The following is a 22,427-nucleotide window of genomic DNA, read 5'->3' on the forward strand; positions in this document are numbered from 1 at the left end:
GCTTAATATACCTGAGAATTCAGACTACCGCATCCCAATGGCTATCACAAGGAAACTGTAAAAACTGACTAACAACACTGACTGAGAAAGAGATATTTGGGCGAGTGATAGTGAGATAATTAAGTTTTCCGACTAGCCTGCGGTATCTTCCAGGATCAGCAAGAGGCTCCCCCTGTCCTAGTAAGAGCTTCACATTAGTGTCCATAGGAGAATCTATAGGTTTACAATCAAGCATCCCAATTTCTTCCAAAATGTCTAACACATACTTCCGTTGAGAGATAACAATACCAGAACTGGATTGAGCAACTTCTATGCCAAGAAAGTATTTAAGTAACCCCAAGTCCTTAGTCTGAAAATGATGGAAAAGATGTTTCTTCAACTGAATAATACCATCCTGATCATCACTGGTAATAACAATATCATCCACATAAACAACCAAATATATATACCTCCCATGTGATGTGTGTTTATAAAAAATCGAATGATCAGACTCACTACGAGTCATACCAAAGTCTTGAATGACAGCACTGAAACGATCAAACCAGGCTCGAGGAGACTACTTCAACCCATATAGTGAGCGACGACGTTTACAAACCTGCCCAGACTCCCCCTGAGCAACAAACCCAGGAGGTTGCTCCATATAAATCTCCTCCTAAGCTCACTATGTAAGAAGGCATTCTTAATGTCCAGTTGATACAACGGCCAGTGGCGCATAGCTGCTATAGAGAGAAACAAACGCACAGATGACATCTTAGCAACAAGGGAAAAAGTGTCACCATAGTCAAGGCCATAAACCTAAGTATACCCTTTGGTAACCAAATGAGCCTTGAGGCGATCAACCTGCCCACCTTGACAGTATAGATCCACTGACAACCGACAAGAGATTTCCCTGGGGGTAAAGGAACCAAATCCCAAGTGCCATTGGAATGCAAAGCAGTCATTTCATCCACCATTGCTTGTCGCCACCCCGGATCAGAAAGTGCCTTACTAACAATCTTAGGTACTGAAACAGAGGATAAGGAAGACACAAAAGCACAAAAAGGAGATGAGAGACGGTGATAGCTAAGAAAATTATAAATGGGGTGAGGATTGCGAGAAGAACGGGTACCTTTCTGAAGGGCAATAGGAAGCAAATCCTCAGAAGGCAAGACCGCGGCAGGTGGAGAGACTGGAGCGGGATGTGAGGTAGAGAGTGAGGAATTTGGTGCTGAAGAACCGATGAGGACATCCTGTTAATGAGATAACAAGCAGTAAGGACAGCTTCAGCCCAAAAGCGAAAGGGGACATGATGATGTAGAATAAGAGTGCGAGCAGTTTCAATCAAATGTCTATTTTTACACTCAGCAACTCCATTCTGCTGTGGTGTATATGCACAAGACGACTGATGCAAGATCCCCTGAGAAGACATAAAGGTAGTAAAGGGAATAGAAAAATACTTAGGGACATTGTCACTGCGCAATACCTGGACAGAGGTATGAAATTGCGTTTTGATTTCAGCACAAAATGATTCAAAAATTGAGAATAACTCATAATGATTTTTCATTAAATATAACCATGTGCAACGAGAATAATCGTCGATAAACGTTACAAAATATTGAAAACCCAAAACAGACACGACACGACTAGGACCCCAGACATCAGAATGAACTAAAGCAAACGGGGACACAACCCAATTATTGACACGCTTTGGAAACGAAGTGCGAGATTGTTTTCCAAGTTGACAAGACTCACAATGAAAAGACGACAAACTAGATAAACTGAGGATCATCTTTTGAAACTTAGCCAAACTAGGATGTCCCAAACGATTGTGGGGAAGAGCAGGAGACTCAGTCACTGAGCAAGCAATAGGCGATGCAGGAAGGTTGAGATGATAGAGACCTTGTGACTCATATCCGACGCCAATCATCTGTCCCGTACCACGATCCTGGATAGTAACAAAATGATCATCAAAGGTGATAGAACAATTTAAGGCATGCGTAAGTTTACTAACAGAGACAAGATTAAAGGGACAATGAGGAAATAAAGGACAGAATCTAAAGGCAGAGAAGGTAAGGGTTTGGCAATGCCAATAACTTTAGCAACCGCTTTGGACCCATTGGCTAATGTTACAGAAGGTAAAGAAATATAATTAGTAAAATGAGAGAACAAATGGGGATTACCAGAGATATGGTTAGAAGCACCTGAGTCCAGGACCCATGGTCCCAAAGAGGATGACTGAGCGAGACAGGCAGTGGAATCACCAGAGTGGGCGATAGAAGTAACTGTGGATAAGGTTTGTTGGGACGTCTTATACTTAAGATACTCATCATAGTCAGCCCTAGTGAGAAGGACAGATTGCGGTGGATGACCATCAAAGGACTCAGATCGAGAACCATCAGCATGAGCAACATTAACACGAGAAGGGCGGCCATGCAACTTATAACATTGTTCCTTAGTATGCCCTCACTTGTGACAATAGTTACACTTGGGGCGTTTGCCCCGATTACCATGATCTCCGCCCTGTTCGCCACTATTCTGAACTTGAGAAGCCATGACTGAATGATCACCTGCAGAAGAGAGAGGCATCGTAGGAACAAATGGAACCCGAAGAAGACGAGAATACACTTCATCCATAGTAGGTACAGTAGGACTAGCAAGAATCTGATCACGAACAAGAGCAAGCTCGGGACCAATGGCAACAAGAGTACACACCATGAAGAACTTATCCCGCTGAGCTAGATCTTCTGCAGCAGTCTTACCAGCAGGTAACAAGGAGTTAAATTCAGCTTTAATAGTGGTCATCCGACCAAGAAAATCAGGAAGAGTCAAACCCTGTTGTCGTAAACTGAGCAGATTAGACACCACTGAATACAAGCGTTGAATGTCATTAGTGTATAACGCCTTGGCCTGAGCCCACAATTCACAACACGTGGTATAGTTAGTATAGATCGGATGAAGAGAGGGATCAATTGACTGCCACAGGAGACTGAACAACAGAGCATCAGCTCTCTGCCACTCGGGTTTGTTTGTGGTCACATTCTCAGCCTTGGTAGTTAGATGATCCTATAAGCCTTGACCCATACACCATAGTTCAACCGCCTTGGACCAAGAGATATAATTGAAACTACCCATCAACTTCTTAGTAGCAATAGCTGCAGAAAGGAGACAAAATACCAGAAAAAGAGCCAGATTTACTAGTACCAGCCATGTTGGATAAAAGAGAGCCCTACAAGATCAACAGATCTGAAACCAAAGGGTTAAATAAACCAAAAAATAAAGGCTGGATGATCCAACACAGAGAACAGGTACACTGGAGCGACGGCAAATGGCGGATGCCGGTTACCGGTGGCCGCAGATGGCAACGGATGGCGATGAAACCACCTGGGCTGGGATGGACTGAATGAGGCGAGTCCAATGGTGAAGACGGCGTTGCGATCGGAGCACTGGTGAGAGAGATCAGAGCAAAAACGTCTCCATGAACAGTGCGAGAGAGGTAGCAACAACGGCGACGATCCTTCGGGGGTCAACAGATCGGAGGCCAGCGAACGCAACGGCGGTGGTGGTGTGCATGATCGGTGGCCGGATGGTGAAGACCCACAGTTGACCAGTAACACGCGCGGTAGAAACGCAGTGGGCGGCGACAGCGGTGGCATGACAAGCTACGGCGATCGATGGCGACGCGACCGATGGTGTTCGTCGGTGATGTGGGCGGCGACGACAGCGACAACGGCAACAGTGGCGGCAGCTGCGGCGGCGACTAGGGTTTGTATGGTGGCTGCTAAGGTTTGTATTAAAAACTAGGGTTTGTGTTTTGGTTCTGATACCATGTGAAGCTTAGGAAATAAACCTAGCTTTTAATATATATAAAACCACTTAATTAAATCCATAGACTATACACCTATATATATATATATATACAAATACAATGAGCCATGGGCTCTATCATAAGATTAACCCTAGACTATAACCATATAACTCAACAATTTGCTTGCTGAGTTTCTTCCAGCAAAATGTGTTGTAGGTGTTTGTGGTCAACACCTCTCTGCCTTCAACCAACTAAGTTGTCTGGGCTTGGCTAATTCCCTACCTCCCAACCCAAAATTGGATTTCTCCTATCTAGCACCACCTATATCGCAATCACACTCCCCTAGCAAGTTATGTCTTACATGATTTAAATTGATTAGGGCCTTGAATTTACAAATAGCTTCACACATTCAAATACTACTATTTTTATGTAAAAAGGTTGTGTGGCCCTCAATTTCAAAGTAGAAGGGCGTAATTGATCCCCTTGAAACTTGTAGGAAGGTCAATTTGGCACTTCCATCATTTTATATTTTGCACAATATAAATATTGTTGGTTTAAATCTTGTCCGTGAAGGGTGGTTAACATAGCACTTAATTTAAATAGAAAAAGCTTATTTATACCAATTCTAAGTAAAACACAATTAGCTTACCTATGGTTATCTCACCAAAATAAAGGACAAATTCCAAAGGTCCAAAACCTAACACAGGATGTAATAAATAATAACTTCTTGATATGCTATCATCACAATATTACCACCCCCCACCCCAAAAAAAAAAATATCATAAAATCTTGAATCTAAATTTCAAAATTCAAATAAACCCCAAATCCAAATCCAAATATCAAACGCTAAAATTTAATAATCCTGATTTAACACCATAATCATAACCATATCCATATATGTACTATAATGTTTTCCAGGAAAGGAAGATGTGAAAAAATAAAAAATGGAATTATGCTTGTTTGGCTGAGTAGAAAGAAATAAAGAAATAAAAAAAAAAAACTGCAATCTGTAAAGTGCACAACAGAGGACAGGGCTCAAGTTATTATATCATTATACTGAAGTATTTTATCTGTATTATTATTATTATTATATTACACTTATTATGGTACGAACAAACAAATCCATATCCATATATATTCAAATTCTTATTTACAACCAATACCAAACATGTCGCCTGCTAGAAGAAATGGAGTTATTCTCAAGCCTTTTGCATTTGCACCCTGTCTTCTCCAATGATCCATCTGGTCAATTGGCTCGGATCCTCCGGCAAAAATTTACACGTCTTGGGGACAATCCCAAGATCCGCGCCAATTTGTCTGTATTCATCGAGTGCCGATTCCATCTCTGCTTCTACAGCTGCATCATCCATGCTGTCTACCATGCCCATAAGAAGAAGATCGGCATAGTACTTCTCCTTTTCAGCATCGTGTTCGAATGGTTCAATTGCAGGGCCCTGTGCAACCATCAATTTGATGAACATTATATTGTTGCAAATGCTAACATCACTTAAGAAAAACCAGTAGAGGCAGATGCAGATCTCATTGGAATAATGTGGCAAGATATTTAAGAAATCTGTGTGTTTTAAAATCAGTCTCTCTATGCCAGCCACTTTATGATTTCCCAACTCGATTATCGCATTGCATTCAATAGCTCCACACAAGTACCAAGGATGTTAGCAGTAATTTCAAAACTACCAGAAGACCACAATAGATAGAAACAGGCCCCTTCCAAGAAAGCAGTGAAAACAAGCTACGGCCCTTTTATTTCTAGGAACAAGGATTTTCTCATTAATGCTAGAAGATAAGACTTAGCTGCTTCAATGTAATTTAAGAAAATAATCAGAAAAGAATTATCTGGGCAGGTTGCATTAGAAAGCTTATTTTTGAAAGCAAAAAATAGCAGCTATTCAGGCTGTAAACAATTTCAAATTAAAAAAAAAAAAAAAAAAAACGCAACCCTCACAAAATGGGGAGCTTCGTGCATTGGGGGGACTCTCTTGAAATGCAAATGGTAATCATGATAATGAGCTCATTGAGTAGTATCATTATAAAAAATACCTGACAGAGTTCAGCATAGTGCTTATATATCTCACTATTCTCATCTTGGTCACCAAGCAGGGTACCACCATACCAACCATTGGCTTCATCAATTAAGGTCATTGCCAGATATCTGGAAATAAATAGAATTTATGCACATTAAACATGTTAGCATTTCTAAAAGGTGCATCATTGTCAGAACAGCCAACATAAAGAGGACGGTTGTGCTAAGTAGCCGATAGCCAACGTAAAACTTAGTCGAATCCAAAACATGAACTCTAGACAAATTATGAAAAATCGTTGGGGCGTGAGCGTAACCCTTCGTAGCGACACGCTACACTGCCCGCGTGTAGTGTCAAGTGAGCTAGGGCCGCTGCATCAGCGCCCGGATGTAGTGACAAATGAGCAAGGGTCCCGCATTTGCTTGGACGAATGTTGGTAAAGAAGTTAGTTCAAAATTAAAATAAAAAATAAAATCAAAATAAAAAACAAAATCAAATTCAAAGTCAAGACCAAAAACAAAATCATAGATTAAGGATCAGGTCATGGAACATAAGAACATTAACAGGCAAAGTTATGGAAGTTGTAGATGTGATGATTAGAAGAAAGATTAATATTATGTGCCTTCAAGAGACGAGATGGGTAAGGAAAAAAAGCAAAAAAGTTTATCAGAAACTGGATATAAAATATGGTACATAGGAAATGATCGAGCGAAAAATGGAGTGGAGATTATTATGGATAAAAGCTTAGCAGATGAGGTAGTGGATGTAAAGAAAATAGGGGATAGGATTATTATGGTGAAGGTTAGTCTAGGAAGAATGACTATGAATATCTTTAGTACATATGCACCACAAGCGAGATTAGGTGAGGAGATAAAAGCAAAATTCTGGGAGGACCTAGAGGGACTCATACAAATGATACCAAGAGGAGAAAGTGATTATAGGAGGTGACCTAAATGGGCACGTGGGTAGAGACGAAAACGGCTATAGAGAGGTACATGGAGGGTGTGGATTCAGGGAAATTAATAACGAGGGTATGTCTATTCTAGATTTTGCTATGGCATATGGGCTCATCATAACCAATACTAGGTTCAAAAAACGGGACGAACACTTAATCACATATAAAAATGTCACATCAAGCACCCAAATGGATTACTTCCTCATGAGACAAGAGGATCGGTTATGTTGTAGGGATTGTAAGGTGATACCGGGAGAGTATTTGACTACTCAACATAGACTTCTAGTACTTGACGTCCAAGTAAGAAATTGGAATAGAAAAAATCACATAAAACAAAATTCAAGAATCAGGTAGTGGAATTTAAAAGGGGAGAAACTAATCTTCAGAGAAAAATTAAGGGGTAGAAAGGAATGAAATGGAGAATGACAGACAAACCAAATGTGGAGAGAAATAGCTAATGCCCTGAGAAACACGGCAAAGGTAGTCCTTGGAGAGACAAATGGTAGAGCCCCTAATCTTAAGGAGTCTTGGTGGTGGAATGAAGAGGTACAATTGAAAATTAAAAATAAGAAAATTTGTTATAAGACTATATATCAGTGCAACAATGAAGAAAATAAAAAAAATTATAAAGAAGCAAAAAAGGCAGTAAAAAGAGTTGTTAGTGAAGCAAGATCAAAAGCATATGAGAATCTATATAAACAACTTGATACAAAAGATGGAGAAAGGGATATATATAAATTAGCTAAAGCAAGAGAAAGAAAAACAAGGGATTTAAATCAAGTGAAATGCATAAAAGATGAAAATCAAAATGTATTAGTGAATGAAGAAGCGATTAAGGAGAGATGGAAGGAGTATTTCACAAAATTATTCAATGATGGTGGCGACACAAGAGTTAGGTTGGGACATCTTAGTAACTCCGAAGAGAACGTGAGCTATATATTTTATCGACGTATAAGTTCAAATGAAATAAGGCAAGCATTAAAAAATATGAAAAATCATAAGGCGATGGGACCGGATAATATACCAATAGAAGCATGGAAATGCATGAGAGAAGAGGGCATCTCCTGGCTAACGAAATTATTTAACGTGATCCTTAAATCAAAAAAGATGCTAGATGAGTGGAGGAAGAGTACTTTGGTTCCTATATACAAGAACAAAGGAGATATTCAAAACTGTGAAAATTACAGAAGAATTAAGTTAATGAGTCATACCATGAAACTCTAGGAGAGAGTAATAGAGCAAAGGCTCAGAAAAGAAACAAAGGTCTCGAAAAATCAGTTTGGTTTCATACCTAGTAGGTCAACAATAAAAGCTATATACCTACTAAGACGCCTAATGAAAAGGTATCGGGATCATCAGAAGGACCTACATATGGTGTTTATAGATCTAGAAAAAGCCTATGATAGGGTCCCTAGAGAAGTATTATGGAGGGTTTTAGAGAAAAAATGAGTCCAAATAGCCTATATACAAGCCCTTAAGAACATGTATCATGGTGCAGAGATAAGGGTCAAAACATACGGAAGTGATACTAAATCGTTTAAAATTACAGTAGAACTGCATTAAGGTTGTGCACTAAATCCATACTTATTTGCTCTAGTAATGGATGAACTCACTAAAGATATTCAGACAGAGGTGCCATGGTGTATGCTATTTGCAGACAACATAGTGTTGGTGGATGAAACAAAAGAAGGAGTGAACACTAAACTTGAGTTGTGGAAAAACAATTTAGAATCTAAGGGATTTAAATTAAGTAAAAAGAAAACAGAATATATAGAGTGTAAATTTAGTAAAAATGCAAGAGTGGAGAATGTTATAATAAAATTGGAAGACAAAATCTTATAAAAAAAAGACAATTTTCGATATTTGGGCTCAGTGATTAAAAAAGATGGAGAAATTCACGAGCACATCACACATAGTATTAAGGAAGGTTGGCTAAAATGAAGAAATGCATCGAGGGTGTTATGAAATAGTAAAATCCCATTAAAACTAAAAGGAAAATTCTATAGGACAACTATAAGACCAGTCTTGTTGTATGGCTCAGAATGTTGGGCAGTCAAATACCAGTATGAGCAAAAGACGAGCGTAGCGGAGATGAGGATGTTAAGATAGATGTGCGACCATACAAGAAAAGATAAAATTAGAAATAAAATTATTCGTAATAAGGTAGTAGTAGTGCCAATCAAGGAGAAGATGAGAGAGACTAGACTAAGATGGTTTGGTCATGTGAGAAGAAGATCAAGAGACGCTCCTGTGAGGAGAGTTGATGAAATGGAACAATTAGTCAAAAAAAGAGGTAAAGGCAAACCCAAGAAGACTTTGGGAGAGACATTAGAGTTTGATATGAAGTGTATGGACCTAAATGAAGTATGACAAAAGACAAAAATAAATGGAAGTCTAGAATTCATGTAGCCGACCCCACATAGTGGAATAAAGGCTGGATATGTTGTACAAATAAGAAAAAACAGCATGAAGTGATGAGAGTTGATGAAATGAAACAATTAGTTAAAAAAAGAGGTAGAGGCAGACCCAAGAAGACTTTGGGAGAGACGTTAAAGTTTGATTGATATGAAGTGTATGGACCTAAATGAAGATATGACAAAAGACAGAAATATATGGAAGTCTAGAATTCATGTAACCGACCCCACATAGTGGGATAAAGGCTGGATATGTTGTTGTACAAATAAGAAAAAAAAGCATGAATTTTATATATTTATGCTTCTACAAGATGTATCTTTGTCAGTTTGTTTATTTCTTACTTATTGTTATTCTTTTTTTTTTTTTTGGGGGGGGGGGGGGGGTGTCATTAAATGTTGACAAAGAATTTTAGATGTAGTGGCAAATTCAATATTGCATTCCACTAGTATATGACTGATCATGTATAACTACTTCTAAAAGATGCATCTTTGCCAGTTTGGTTCTTACTTTTTTTCCTCTTTTCTCTCAGAGCATTTCATTACATGTTGACAAATTGTAGACATAGTTGCAAATTCAAAATTCAAAATTCAAAATTAATATTGCACTCCACTAGTATATGGCTGCTCACTTATAACTATAAGAGAATGTGTACATTTTGATCAATATACAAGATATGCTTTTAGATTCCTTAAAACATCAAATTGGTATCGTCCTTACCTATGGTAGCAAATTGACTGTTGAATTATGAAAATAAGAGAATGCCTACACTTTGATCAATATCATGGGATATGCTTTTAGGTTCCTTAAAACATCAAAAGATGTATCAGAGGCTTTTAGATGATGAAGGGCTCAGTTTGAAGGAACTTCTGGCCAAGAGCTCACAAGTCTCTCATTGACAAAAAATGAGCACAGTTTTCTGAAAGAAATACCTCTGGAAGACATCCTCTTCACTGGTATCAACGGTAGTAGAAAGCCAGTTGAGGTCATAAAAGTCATTAACTGACTTCTCTAGAGATTTTCCATTTGCAACCTCTTCTGTAGCCACCTTTGGCCCAGAGTTACTTTCCTCGAACTTCCTCTGGCCAAAGAGCCAATTTGGGCTTTTGAGCTGAATTTCACTGCAAAGGATTTTAAAATTTATCACTGACATCATTTTCCAATGCTATTGAGTTCCAAAATACAGCAGCAGAGACAAAAACAAGGTCAGCAATAAGAAAACTGAATTTTTTATTATACTCTACTAGCCATCAATGACTTGTCTTCAAATGGCTTTGAGACAGAATAACAAGCATGAAGCTGAGAAAGAGGTAAAGAGAAGTTTGCCTTCTGGTTTTTGCATATGTTAAATACAAACTATCTCCAATCACAATCATTTCTTGAATAAACATATATAATTTCTTATGCTATGCACCGTACAATCTTCATCACCTATGATTCCAGCAAGACCACCCTGATTTCTCCTAGTGTTCAAAACTTTCAGCTAACAGTATCATTCAATTTAACCACTAAATTGAACTAAAACCTCAACCAGTTGAGTTGTCAATGTCAATTGGCAACCATTCTAACGCAAATCCTATAAATTAAAGCCCTATCCTCCATGCTTGATAATGGGGTAGTCCCTAATGAGGATCCTTCTAGCATCCATGGGAAACAGATTAAAAAACGTTGAACTCAGTGCACAAGGCTCCCACAATGTAGGCTCTGGGGAAGGTCAATTGTACGCAGCTTTACCCTTGCTTAGCAAAGAGGCTGTTTCCTCCTTTTAACTTGTGACCAGGTCACAATGGAGCAGCCTTACAGCTGTGCCAAGGTTCCCCTTCCCATTGGAAATACATTATGTAGAAAAAATCAAAATCAGGAGCAAGGAAGGAAAATTCTGAAGATCAATTATCTTGAACTTGATAACTCATAAACCGAAGCAAATGCAAAGCTCATAACCTGGACTGGACCATGAGTACATGTCTACCATCTATACAGGTAGTAGAATGAACAAAGAAATGGAATACAAAAATTGAAAACATATTTCTTAGTTAAAGCAGATAATTACGCTGCATCAGGTGCCACACCAGCATTCCCAGGTTTTCGATCCGGTTCACTGTAAAGCCTTACATTCTTTATCCTACTGCATGTTCTCTCGATTAATTTATCAAATGATGTCAGCTTAATTCGTGAGAAGTCATCTCTGCAAGCCGGAATAGGGGCAAGGGCAGTTCTTGGTCCTGCAGGATTATCATCAATTGGTGGACTGCAAATTGAAATTAGTAGCATATTCAGCAATAGCTAGATGAAATGAATATACAAAAGAGAGTTTAGTCAACAAACTGTCCACGCTAAAAAAAGAAAAAAAAAAAAAAATCATTAAGGAAGACCATGTATTCATACAAGGAAATACCTAGATACCCCTATTTGGCAACTCTCCTAAAATCCTTGTTACTAGGTTTTTAATTAGAACTCAAAGGTAAGAAATTTTCCCCTAATCAGGAGAGGCCATTATCTTGATACAATCAAGCTTGAAACAAGATATATACCATGGTCAAATAATAAAAAATAACTTAAAGAAACAACAGAAAATAATAAAAGGTGAAGCCCCAAAAATTTGAAATGCATTCAAGTTTACCTATCAGGGATTAGATCATCTCCCATCCCAGAAACGTGTAGATAATAATCAGAATCCAGCTCCCAGAGTGTAGGTTTCCCTTCCTGGGGTTGAAAGTAACCTAAAAATCTGGCAGATACAGAAAACAAAGATATATTTATAAGCTCAATAAAGGTGAAATCATGAAATCAAAGCATCCTAGATTACCAAAAAAGGGTCACATATAAAGTGAAGAACTAAGAGCTGGGATAAAGCCTCTATTGACCCAATATATTATTGATGACAGAATCACAATACAGATCTCATGGACATCATATGTTTGAAATAACATTTTATAATGGATCAAAAAATAGAGTACAAAAGGAAAGGATGATTACAAATTGATTGCATCTTGCTTTTCACCATCAGTATAAGCATTGCTGTAGTATCTCTTAATAGACTTGAGAAATTCGCTAGATTGTGTTGTAGCTTTCCACTTTCCCTGCCTCTCTGGGAACACCTAGAGCTCACAAAAAATGCATCAGCTGAAGGATATATTAAACAAGTCCTAATCACAGAACAAAATGAATGGTCAATTTCTTGCCCTTGCCAATAAATAAATTCAACTTAGATTCTCATGCATACAGTGTTGTGAGCAGCAGAACCACCATATTGCTGGGCAAGAGCATCACCCATGCTCTGATACATATCCATTAAAGCTTCAGCAAGGGTACTATTTGCATCCACTTTGGGCTTGTCTGTCAAACCCATTGCATGAAGTTGGCGGCCTAAAGCTGCTAGGCCATAAGCATATTGTGCGACATTTGTTCGATCCAAGCAATCAATGCAGTTGGTGCGCAGAACTCCACTTTGAAACCTTGGAGCTGCACCACCATAACCATCTTTGGTAATTTGTTGAGAAGAATCAGATTCTTTGTCTTGTTTCAACATAGAACTCAAGGTATCATTACTACTTCCAATCCTAGCAAGATCCCCTGAACTAGGTCTCAGATCTCTAAGAGAAGCATCCCTACAATAAAAAAAAATAACCAATGAGACATCAAAACCATCTACATAAATCAGCAGAAACTAGTGACCATAATCAGCACAGCATTTTGCAGTCACCTTTTTTTTCACTATAAGCATTATGAAATGTCCTGTGATCATCAAACATGTTTTCTATTTCAAGCCCAACTTTGTGAGCTGGTCTCCACTTAAGAAAGCACAAAGTGTCAGGACCCTAGGGTGTACAGTAGCTTACAGTAGGATTGGGTGTAGCATGTTATTCCTCAGGAGGAGCAGTTAATTCTGTTAAGTTGTTAGCAGTAGTTATTTTACTTGTATTTTCTGTTTTGTCTTTATAATAGAATCTTAGCATAGGAGAAGTGGCTATATAAAGCTACTAGGGCTGTTGTAGATGGATTATTCAGAAATATCAATTGAATCTTCTGATTTCCAAACTCTCTCTCCCTCTTGGATCTGTCTCTTTCACTCCCTCAGCTTCCCTTCTTCTCTTTCTCCCTCCCGATTCTCTCTGATTCTCCCTCTCGATCTCCCTGTTTCTTCTGCCTCCTTCTGCTTTCCCCTCTCTTTCCCTAATTCTGCCCTAATTCTTCATAAAATCTGCCCTAATTCTCTCATTCAGCAGAAAATTCACTTGCCATGATCCTATTCAAAGCCCAGGTGAACCCTAGTATCCTAACAAAACACAACAGATTTTTTCAGCAAGTTTCCTGTAGGCCTCTACCATATCCACTTCTACAAGTTCCCATACTTCAAAGGGACCAACTTCCTCCAATAAATTCACATTCAGATGCGAACAAATTAAATTAGCCAAGTAGGAAAACCTTAGGTATAACTGGAGATGAACAAATAAAATATTTCTCACCTTGTATTGAGTTTAGAGGAAATATTTATACATGAGCTAGGCCACGGCTTGCTCCTAAAATACAGGGATACGTTACAAAACACAAATTTTGTGAAAGAGCATATTACCTGAGTTGCTGTTACTGTATTTGTGCTGATGATTATTTAATTAGTTGTGCTGTTGTTGTAATTTTCTATATAGTAGGTTGCTTTGATATGCACTTATGTTGTCGTCGTTCAATCTTAGTTAGGCAATGGCTTAGGCTTGCTGAGTATACATAATCAGCAATGCCTTCATTTTATGCATCTTTGTTCTCATTTTGTTCATTTTATTTTCTCCAAGTAAAGATCCGAGTATTCTTTTCTCTCGACTGTGCCCTAGCTTCTTTTGCCCTAGTTTCATTCGTTTCAAATTTAAATATGATACAATAGATAAGGTAGGATTTAAACTTAAGTGACAGTTTCTTATCCTATCTTTAAACTACTTTCTCTTTTATCTATATCTTCTGATCTCCCCTTTATCTTCTCACCTTTCTTTAATTTCAAAACCTTCTTATCATCTCATCTCCTTTCAGCACACAGCAATATAATCTACGTATCTTCTTCCTTCAACAAGACGTAAATACCAAACCAATTATATATGATATATTGGTTGCCAAGTTGGCTGGAAATTTCCAACCTCCATAATCCCAAAAAAGAAAAGTCTCATATATCTACTCCCTACCTCCCCAACACCCACCCACCATCCACTCATAGAAAGAAAAAAGAATGAAGAAAAAGTGTGAAGTCCTTTTTCCATTTTCTAGAACTAAATTTAGGTTGGTTCAGCTCCTAAATAATCAATAATTCCATTTTCTATATGCTCATGCAGGCACTTTCTTGTGTAAGAAATTCAGATGAGATAGCACATCCACTAGCTAGCTGCTAGTGGCCTATGAGGCTTCACTTTGAACCCAAATTAGCTCATCAATGTTCGTTATAAACTGAAGAAAACTCATCTTTATAGAACATCTTCAATTAAGGGAAGTCCCATTATGACAATGAACTAGATGTTGATGGGATTACTATAAAATACTTCTTGTTGGACAAAGTCATATATTTCAAAAGGAAGAACAAAAGCAATGACAAATACTTTTTTTCAAGGAAATTATATTCCAATCAGGACAAAAATTAAAATAAACATAGAATTAGCAGCCAAAATGCAATCAAAACTTTTCCTCCCATCATAGCTTTCCTGTTCAAAGATCTATGGGTGCAAATTGTCTACTTAATCAAGCAAAACAATTAATAAAGCATGCATACAGGCATCAGACATGGATACAATATGGCATGTACACCACAACATAGCAACGCCACAACGGCAAGAATATGCCAGTGTGTCCTATATAAAAACATGAAAATAACTAATATTTTACGTAGAAGGAAATAAATGTGCATAAAAATTCATAAAAGTATTTTATAAAAAACTATATCCACATACAAGTTACAAACTGGAATTTAGAATCTCAAAACTAAAATTCTAAATGAACAATGAATAATAAACTTACATCTATATTGCTTTTATTTTATGAAATGAATTTCTAGTTTCATTGTTTAAACTTGTAATGTGGTTCTAGCCTATTTAAGTGATGGACATACAAGATATGCTAATATTTATGAAGAATCTTGTTTAAAAAGAAGATCATAAAAGATATTGGACAAGTGTCCCAACATGAACTTCATATGCTAGTGTACACTAGTATCAGATATGTGACCATAACTCTGTTACACAAACTTAAGAAACCATCTATTACATTCTTGTATGCCATCTGCTTTCTTGCATTTGTACCGCACGTCAATTATCGGCATGCAATTCACCCAATTCATAATAAGTGCAACAAATGAAATTTATTCGCACAAATCTGTCCTAATTAGACAAATTGACAATAATAGGTGAGACTTCAAGATCATTGAAAGAGTTCATTGAGATTCAAAGAAACAATGACAGAATCACAAAGACATGCATCATCAGAAAGGGAGCTGGGTCAGAAGAAACCTAAAGACAGGCCATGATTCCCACAATTTTCAATATTCTTTAAAGCGCTCAGCAACCAATACAGTGAACAAAGAAAACTCAAGGTCATAACTGGTTTGAGTACATCAAGGTTACTACTAGCTAAAGAACTTCAGGACATGTAACCAAAATTCAACAATTTTTAACTTAGAATAAAAATAATTGATCATATAACTAATCAAAAATCTTCAACATATTGAGGAAATGAACATAGAATCTATTGAAGAAAAATGCAATACCTTGCAGTGCTGGTTCGACTAAGTTGTGTGGCTCGCCTTTTACCTACTACAGGTTTCCCGCTGTAATAAAACCCAGTCAAATCAAGAGCTTCACTTGCCACACCGCCCAAAACTGCCAGAACATTGGCAGACTTGCTTGAAAGCACCAGTGAGAAAAATAGTTAGCTCAAAGGAAAGAGGCATCTTACATTAGAAACATCACAAACATACCTCTTGGCAAATTTGTGGAAGTCCCAGTGGATGAATTTGAGATGATTATCTTCTGAGAGAATCTGGTTAAGATACCCAACAGCACTAGCAAACTCACGCCTTAGCATCATTTCTCGAGGCCTTTTCTCAACAGTCTGCAATTTATCATTCAAATGTAAGCAATGTTTTTCACAGGTTATCCAAATATCAAACTAGAGCCCAACTATTTGATGTAGAAGGCAAAATCACACAAACACACGAGAACAATTCTTAAATTTGCTTTATCAATTCAATGATCAAAGGATGCATTTTGGAATGCATTAAGAGCCTTTTTAGGAAGAGGAAATAATAAAAGTGAATGAAATAAAAGGCCAAAAACTAATTAAGGAACACATAAAGTCTACTAATCTAATAATTCTTAATTTTCCCTCAAATATACTTTGCAAAAATCCCTAGATTTAGGTCCTCCATAGTTTGCTCCTAGCTAACCAGAACCTGACTCTGGCAAGTTGGATTGCAAGTATCACTCTAAAAACTCCAGATCTAAAAGTCAAAAAGTGTTTTATAATGAACAAAGTAGCATCCAAATCTGGATAACCATTTTATTTGACCAAGAACCAGTGAAAGCATCAATCAGATGAAGCAAGAATCACATCATCTAGCACAACTTTATTGACACTCTTATGCAGCAAAAGAGACAAAAACATAGGTCTTGACACACTAGTAGACAAGACAAGAGGCTCAAATGTGCCACCTTAGGTTGACAAATCCTTTACATGATTAAAATTAATGTTATCAAGTAACTCATGCAAATATGCATATTTAATGCAAATATGCATTAAATGTTATCAAGTAACTCATGCAAATATGCATTAAATTAAGTGTTCCTAGAATGGGGAAAGGTCTACTAGCTCAAGCATGTAGCTTCTTAAGATAATGTTCTACGATATTGTTTAGGAATGTGGACCATAGCATAATCACTCGCATTAAATTCCCTAACTCTGTGGTGCACATCAGTAACAATTTTACACTCAACATCATCCCTTTTTATTTTTGTTTCCTGATCTCAGCGAGCAAATAATAGATGCATTGGGAAAAGTTCAAGAACTTAAAATTTGGGGAACAGATGATTATGAGACAAGGTCAATCACTGTGCAATGAGAATAGTCATCAACAATCTCAAGGAAACTTTTTCAACGGACTGCTTATCAAAGTTAGTATAAGCAAACTCAACGCTTGGCAAACTACCCAATTTTTGTAATACAAGAGAGCTATGCAGATCACCCAAACTACAATTAACAACCTCAGTTTGTCCATCAGTCTTGAGGATAGAATGCAGGAGCAACTATCATGCTAGTGACAAACAACTTCCACAGTATCTTCCAAAAATAACTAACAAAGTTAGCATCCCTATTAGACATAATAGGAGGAGGAAACTCTAGGATAACGTAAGTGGGGATTTAAGGCTGGCTCCCTAACAAAGTGGCTACCCAATGGTTGCCTTCTAGCCAATTGCTCTGACAAGCCCTATGATTTAGGTCGTGAAATGCATCATGTTGTATAACTGTGAAGCAGGTTTAGGTTTAATCCTAATGTCTTTATTCACTAGTTTGGTAAGTGTCAGGGTTGTTTGATGAGAAATTTTTTGTTTATTAGTATTTTATTTTATTTTATTTTATTCAAATCCTAATTACTTAAATCAAAGTAAGGCTGCGTACAATAGACCCAAAGTAGTCCAACCCTTCCCCGGACCCCGTGCATGGCGGGAGCTTTGTAGCACCGGGCTGCCCTTTTTTTGTTTAATTATACTTAGCATTTAAGTAATTAGGATTTGAATACTTTTATTATATTAGCTTTAATAAGTAGTCATGTGACTAGCATGTGACTTTTAAAATAGATGGATGCCTAAGATTAGAAAGATTCCTTTGTGATCAAAGATTATGATTTATTATAGCTGTAACCTAATATAAATAGCCATTTAAGAGCCTTTTAGGTAGCCTTTCTTTTAAAATTCAACTTTTGAGAATTTCTTAAACCCTAATTCTAATATCTTCATCAGATTTGATCTTACACTGTTTTTACCTTATTTTTGCACTTGCTTTTGCTGATTCTTCCTCCCAAACTGCACCAATTGAGTCCAAGAAACAGAATTGGCTGTGATGTGGCAAATGAATGAAGATTTTTCACGAGCTATGCATGCTTTGCAGCTACAGGAATGTGTGGGAACCCATATATAGATTCCGGAAGGTGACCATGACCTTTTTACATGCCAGAAGGTGGTCTTGAGGGAGAACTTGATGATGGAGAAGAAGAAAACCCCTTTCGTGATGCTGGAACCACAGATTTCATGGCACAAGGCAGATTGAAAGATCAGTTGGTATGTCCACTTGATTTGTTATGTGGTGGAATCAAGCTATAAGTTGCTGATTTTTATGAAAAGATGCATGCCAAAGAACTATTTGGATTGAAGATTAGAAGATAGTTTGAGTATGAAGGAGACGGTGTTGAAGTTTTGCATTGAGTACATTCTAGAAGATCAGGAAGAATCAGAAGAAACCGATTGGTTAGATTGGCGATATAACCAGCAATTGAGTTAGTTAGGTTATTTCTAATTAAATTGGTTATGTAAGGGTAGTATAGACTTTGTGTTGGATTATTAACCAAGTATTTACCACCCAAATCCTTATAAATAGACTGTGTGATATATGTATTTTTGGTAAGTCTTCTAAGGTAAAATTCCCTAAGAAAGCAAACCACATATCTAAAGCCCCTTTAGAATATATTCATTCAGATTTGTGGGGCCCTAGTCAATCTTTAACACATGGTGGGGCAAGGTATTTTTTGTCAATCATAGATGACTTCTCTAGGATGGTTTGGGTATATGTATTAAAATCAAAAGATGGAACTTTTGAAGCATTTAAAACCTGGAAAACCTTAATAGAGAACCAAAAGCTATGAAAATCATGGTCCTTAAGACAGATAATGGACTTGAGTTTTGCAACAAAGAATTTGTCCAAATGTGTCAAGAGAATGGCATCCTTAGGCATTTAACAGTCTTGGGTAACCCTAAGCAAAATGGCCTAGCTAAGAGAATGAATAGAACCCTACTAAAGAGGGTGAGATGCATGTTAATCCATGCTAAGTTGTCAAAATCATTTTGGGGAGAAGCTGTTTCAATAGCTGTCTATGTTATTCATAGGCCACCTTTGGCCACAATAGGGTTTAAAACACCCTACGAAGTATGGAATGGCTATAAGCCAAGCTTAGAGCATCTAAGGGTATTTGGCTGCATTGCTCATACACATGTTAAGCAAGGGAAATCGGAGCCTAAAGCCAAAAGGTGTCTATTTATAGGTTATCCAACTGGGGTTAAGGGATACAAGTTATGGGCCCTAGAAGAAGGATTGCCAAGGACATTGGTTAGTAGGGATGTAACTTTTAGAGAGGATTCTTTCTTAAAAGATAATAAGGTAGAGTTTCAAAAGGATAGGAAGGGAAAATCCAAGGCTGTTGAGGTGGAACAGCAAGTCCATGATGCTGCCATGGATAATCCCATGGATTTGGCAGCAGATCAGCACACAGACAGTGCTGATTCACCTATGGTTATGGACCAGCATAGTGCTGGTGTTGATTCCCCTTCCTTAGACAGCTTTCAGCAAAGTGGCAGTGATGATCCCTCAAGTTCTGAGAGGTGCCAGCCTTCTGATAGTACTGGACCTTCAGATTCAGATAGTTCCCCAAGTTTAGGAAGGTACAATGTGCCAAGGGATAGGCAAAGAAGGGAGTTTAGACCTCCTAAAAGGTATGGGTATTCTGATTTAGTCTCCTATGCACACTGTTAAGTGCAAAAGAGAAGTTGGAGATGAACCTCTTTCATATGAAGAGGCTATGAGATCGAAGGATTCCAAGTTATGGCTGGATGTCATGAAATTAGAAATGGAATCTCTAAATAAGAATAAGACTTGGGTTTTGGTTGATAGACCCTTAAATAAAAAAGGGCGGTAGGCTGCAAGTGGCTCTTTAAAATTAAAGAAGGGGCAAGTAAGGAGCAAAAACCTAAGTATAAAGCTAGGTTGATTGTAAGGGGATTCACCCAAGTTGTTGGGGTGGATTTTAATGAGGTTTTCTCACGGTTAGTGAGGCATACCTCTATTAGAATCTTGCTTGCTATGACTGCTCATTTGGACTTAAGCCTAGAGCAAATAGATGTGACCACTTCATTCCTTCATGGTGAGTTAGAAGAGAATATTCCAAAGGATCAACCTAAGGGATTTGAGGTTAGGGGTAAGAAGGAACAAGTATACTTGCTAAAGAAGTCCTCATATGGACTTAAGCAGTCCCCTGGGCACACTGTATAGAAAATTTGATACATTCATGATCAACTAAGGCTTCAAGAGAAGTGTCTTTGATTGTTGTGTCTATGCTAAGCATATTTCATCTAAAATCTTTATTTATCTCCTCCTTTATGAGGATGATATTGTTGGAATACGGTGATATCATGGTCGAGATAATACCCCAATTTATGATTAAGATAAAGCTCCAGCTTCCCTAAATTCTAGAAGGAGATAGGATCTTATCTACCTCTAAAATTTAGGAGATTGGTTATATCTTAAATCTGTTGTTGTATTTGTATTTTAAATAGTTTTTTTTGTATTTTAAATTCCTAAATTTTAGGAACCTTTGTTTATTTAAACTTCTCATGGAGTATTCAATGGAAGATACATAAGTACAGTTTTCTTCTAAGATTTCCCCATCCAAGACGTGTTCTTGTTGTTCTTTACAATTTTTAACATGGTATCAGATCCTTCATTCTGCTCTTAGATCCTGACCATGCCTTCATCATTGCACTCTTTTCTCTTGTTCTTTGTTTCCTCTCCTAGGCCTTTATTGCCTTCTCTTGATTCCTTCATTACTAAGGATGTCAGAAATCTCAGAGGTTAACACTTGCCTAACCACTGGTGAGTCAGATTTGATTACCTATACAAATGGAAGTGCCGACACTGGCTCTGGATTTGACAGTGGAGAACTGTCTGGAATGCACGTTTCCTACATATTAGATGGTAAAAATTACCTCCATTGGGCATAACTTGTGCGAACCCTCCTCAAAGGACAAGGGAAGCTAGGACACCTCACTGCTTCACCTCCAAAGACTATTGATCCAGTTTTTCAGGCATGGGATATCGAGAATTCCCTCATCATATCATTGGCTATGAAATGCCATGCAACTTGAGGTCAATAAAAACTATATGCTTTTAGATTCTGCTAAGGCTATTTGGGACACCATTAGGCAAACCTATTCCAAGGTACAGGATGCTTTGGTAATCTTCGATATCAAAACAAATATTAATAGTACTCAACAAGCATCTCTAACTATTACCGAGTATTTTAACAAGATCAATATCAAGAGATCAAGATGGTATGCAGTATTGATGCTACCACTCTTAACCAGATTATTGAAAGAGATAGGATTGTGGAATTTCTAGGTGGATTGAATGCTGAGTTTGATCAAGTGAGGATTCAGATTTTTGGTAGGGAGAAGCTACCCTCCTTGAATGAAGTTTTTGCTATGGTAAGGAGTGAAGAAAACTGAAGGGGAGTCATGCTTAGTGACATTGGAACCTAAGGATCAGCCATGGTCATTGAAAAAAAGGATGGGGCACGGTTCAAAATGTGAAAAACAAAGGCAAAAAATCGTGAAGGGCTTTGATGTAGTTTTTGCAACAAGCCTAGGCATACCCAGGATCATTGCTTCAAACTTCATGGCAAAGAGGCTGTGTTAAAGAAGATGGGAGGTTTTAAAAATATGGCAGCACAAAAGCAGGCCTACATATCAGCCAAGGAGCAAGAAGAAAAGAGGGACAGCTAGTAAAGCAGAATCTGTCCCAAGTACTAATCTTGCTCAACTTGATGGTGAGAAAATTAATAAACTTAAGGCTTTCCTTAAGACCATCAACGATGAAAATTGTATTTTTGCCCAGCAAGGTAATTGTTTACATTCGGTCTCTCTAAATGCTTCTAAAACTAATAAGAATGACATTTGGATCCTAGATTCAGGAGCCACTGACCATATGACCCCTTATCTATTGGTTTTTGACACTTATGAGCCTATTGTAACCTCTAAAGAGATTACCATTGCTAATGGAACTTCAGTTTCCATTAAAGGTCAAGGAACGATTATCCTCAACCCAAATATTACCCTTCAAAAGGTCCTACATGTGCCAAACCTATCCACCAATCTTGTGTCTATCCATCGACTTACTAATGATCTAAACTACCATGCCAATTTCTCTTCAAATGTGCGTGAATTTCAAG

General features: G+C 37.7%; 1 protein-coding gene across 2 annotated transcripts in view; it reads right to left on the minus strand.

Moving 5' to 3' along the window:
• Positions 1-4,814: 4,814 nt before the first annotated feature.
• Positions 4,815-22,427, minus strand: part of LOC127807412 (phosphatidylinositol-3-phosphatase SAC1) — a 65,608-nt gene continuing 47,995 nt past the window's right edge. The window contains exons 8-17 of one of the 2 annotated variants that reach the window (XM_052345241.1): positions 16,137-16,270; positions 15,927-16,061; positions 12,414-12,798; positions 12,167-12,288; positions 11,811-11,918; positions 11,241-11,438; positions 10,123-10,311; positions 6,140-6,244; positions 5,843-5,954; positions 4,815-5,238 (exon numbers count right to left, since the gene is read on the minus strand). In XM_052345241.1, coding sequence (XP_052201201.1) covers positions 4,984-5,238; positions 5,843-5,954; positions 6,140-6,244; positions 10,123-10,311; positions 11,241-11,438; positions 11,811-11,918; positions 12,167-12,288; positions 12,414-12,798; positions 15,927-16,061; positions 16,137-16,270 — 1,743 coding nt within the window. In that variant the 3' untranslated portion in view covers positions 4,815-4,983. The remainder of the gene's footprint in view (positions 5,239-5,842; positions 5,955-6,139; positions 6,245-10,122; positions 10,312-11,240; positions 11,439-11,810; positions 11,919-12,166; positions 12,289-12,413; positions 12,799-15,926; positions 16,062-16,136; positions 16,271-22,427) is intronic. The other variant, XM_052345242.1, reaches the window with a different exon arrangement.

The sequence above is a fragment of the Diospyros lotus genome, chromosome 8 (assembly GCF_014633365.1).
Source record: "Diospyros lotus cultivar Yz01 chromosome 8, ASM1463336v1, whole genome shotgun sequence".
NCBI classification, from domain to species: Eukaryota; Viridiplantae; Streptophyta; class Magnoliopsida; order Ericales; family Ebenaceae; genus Diospyros; species Diospyros lotus.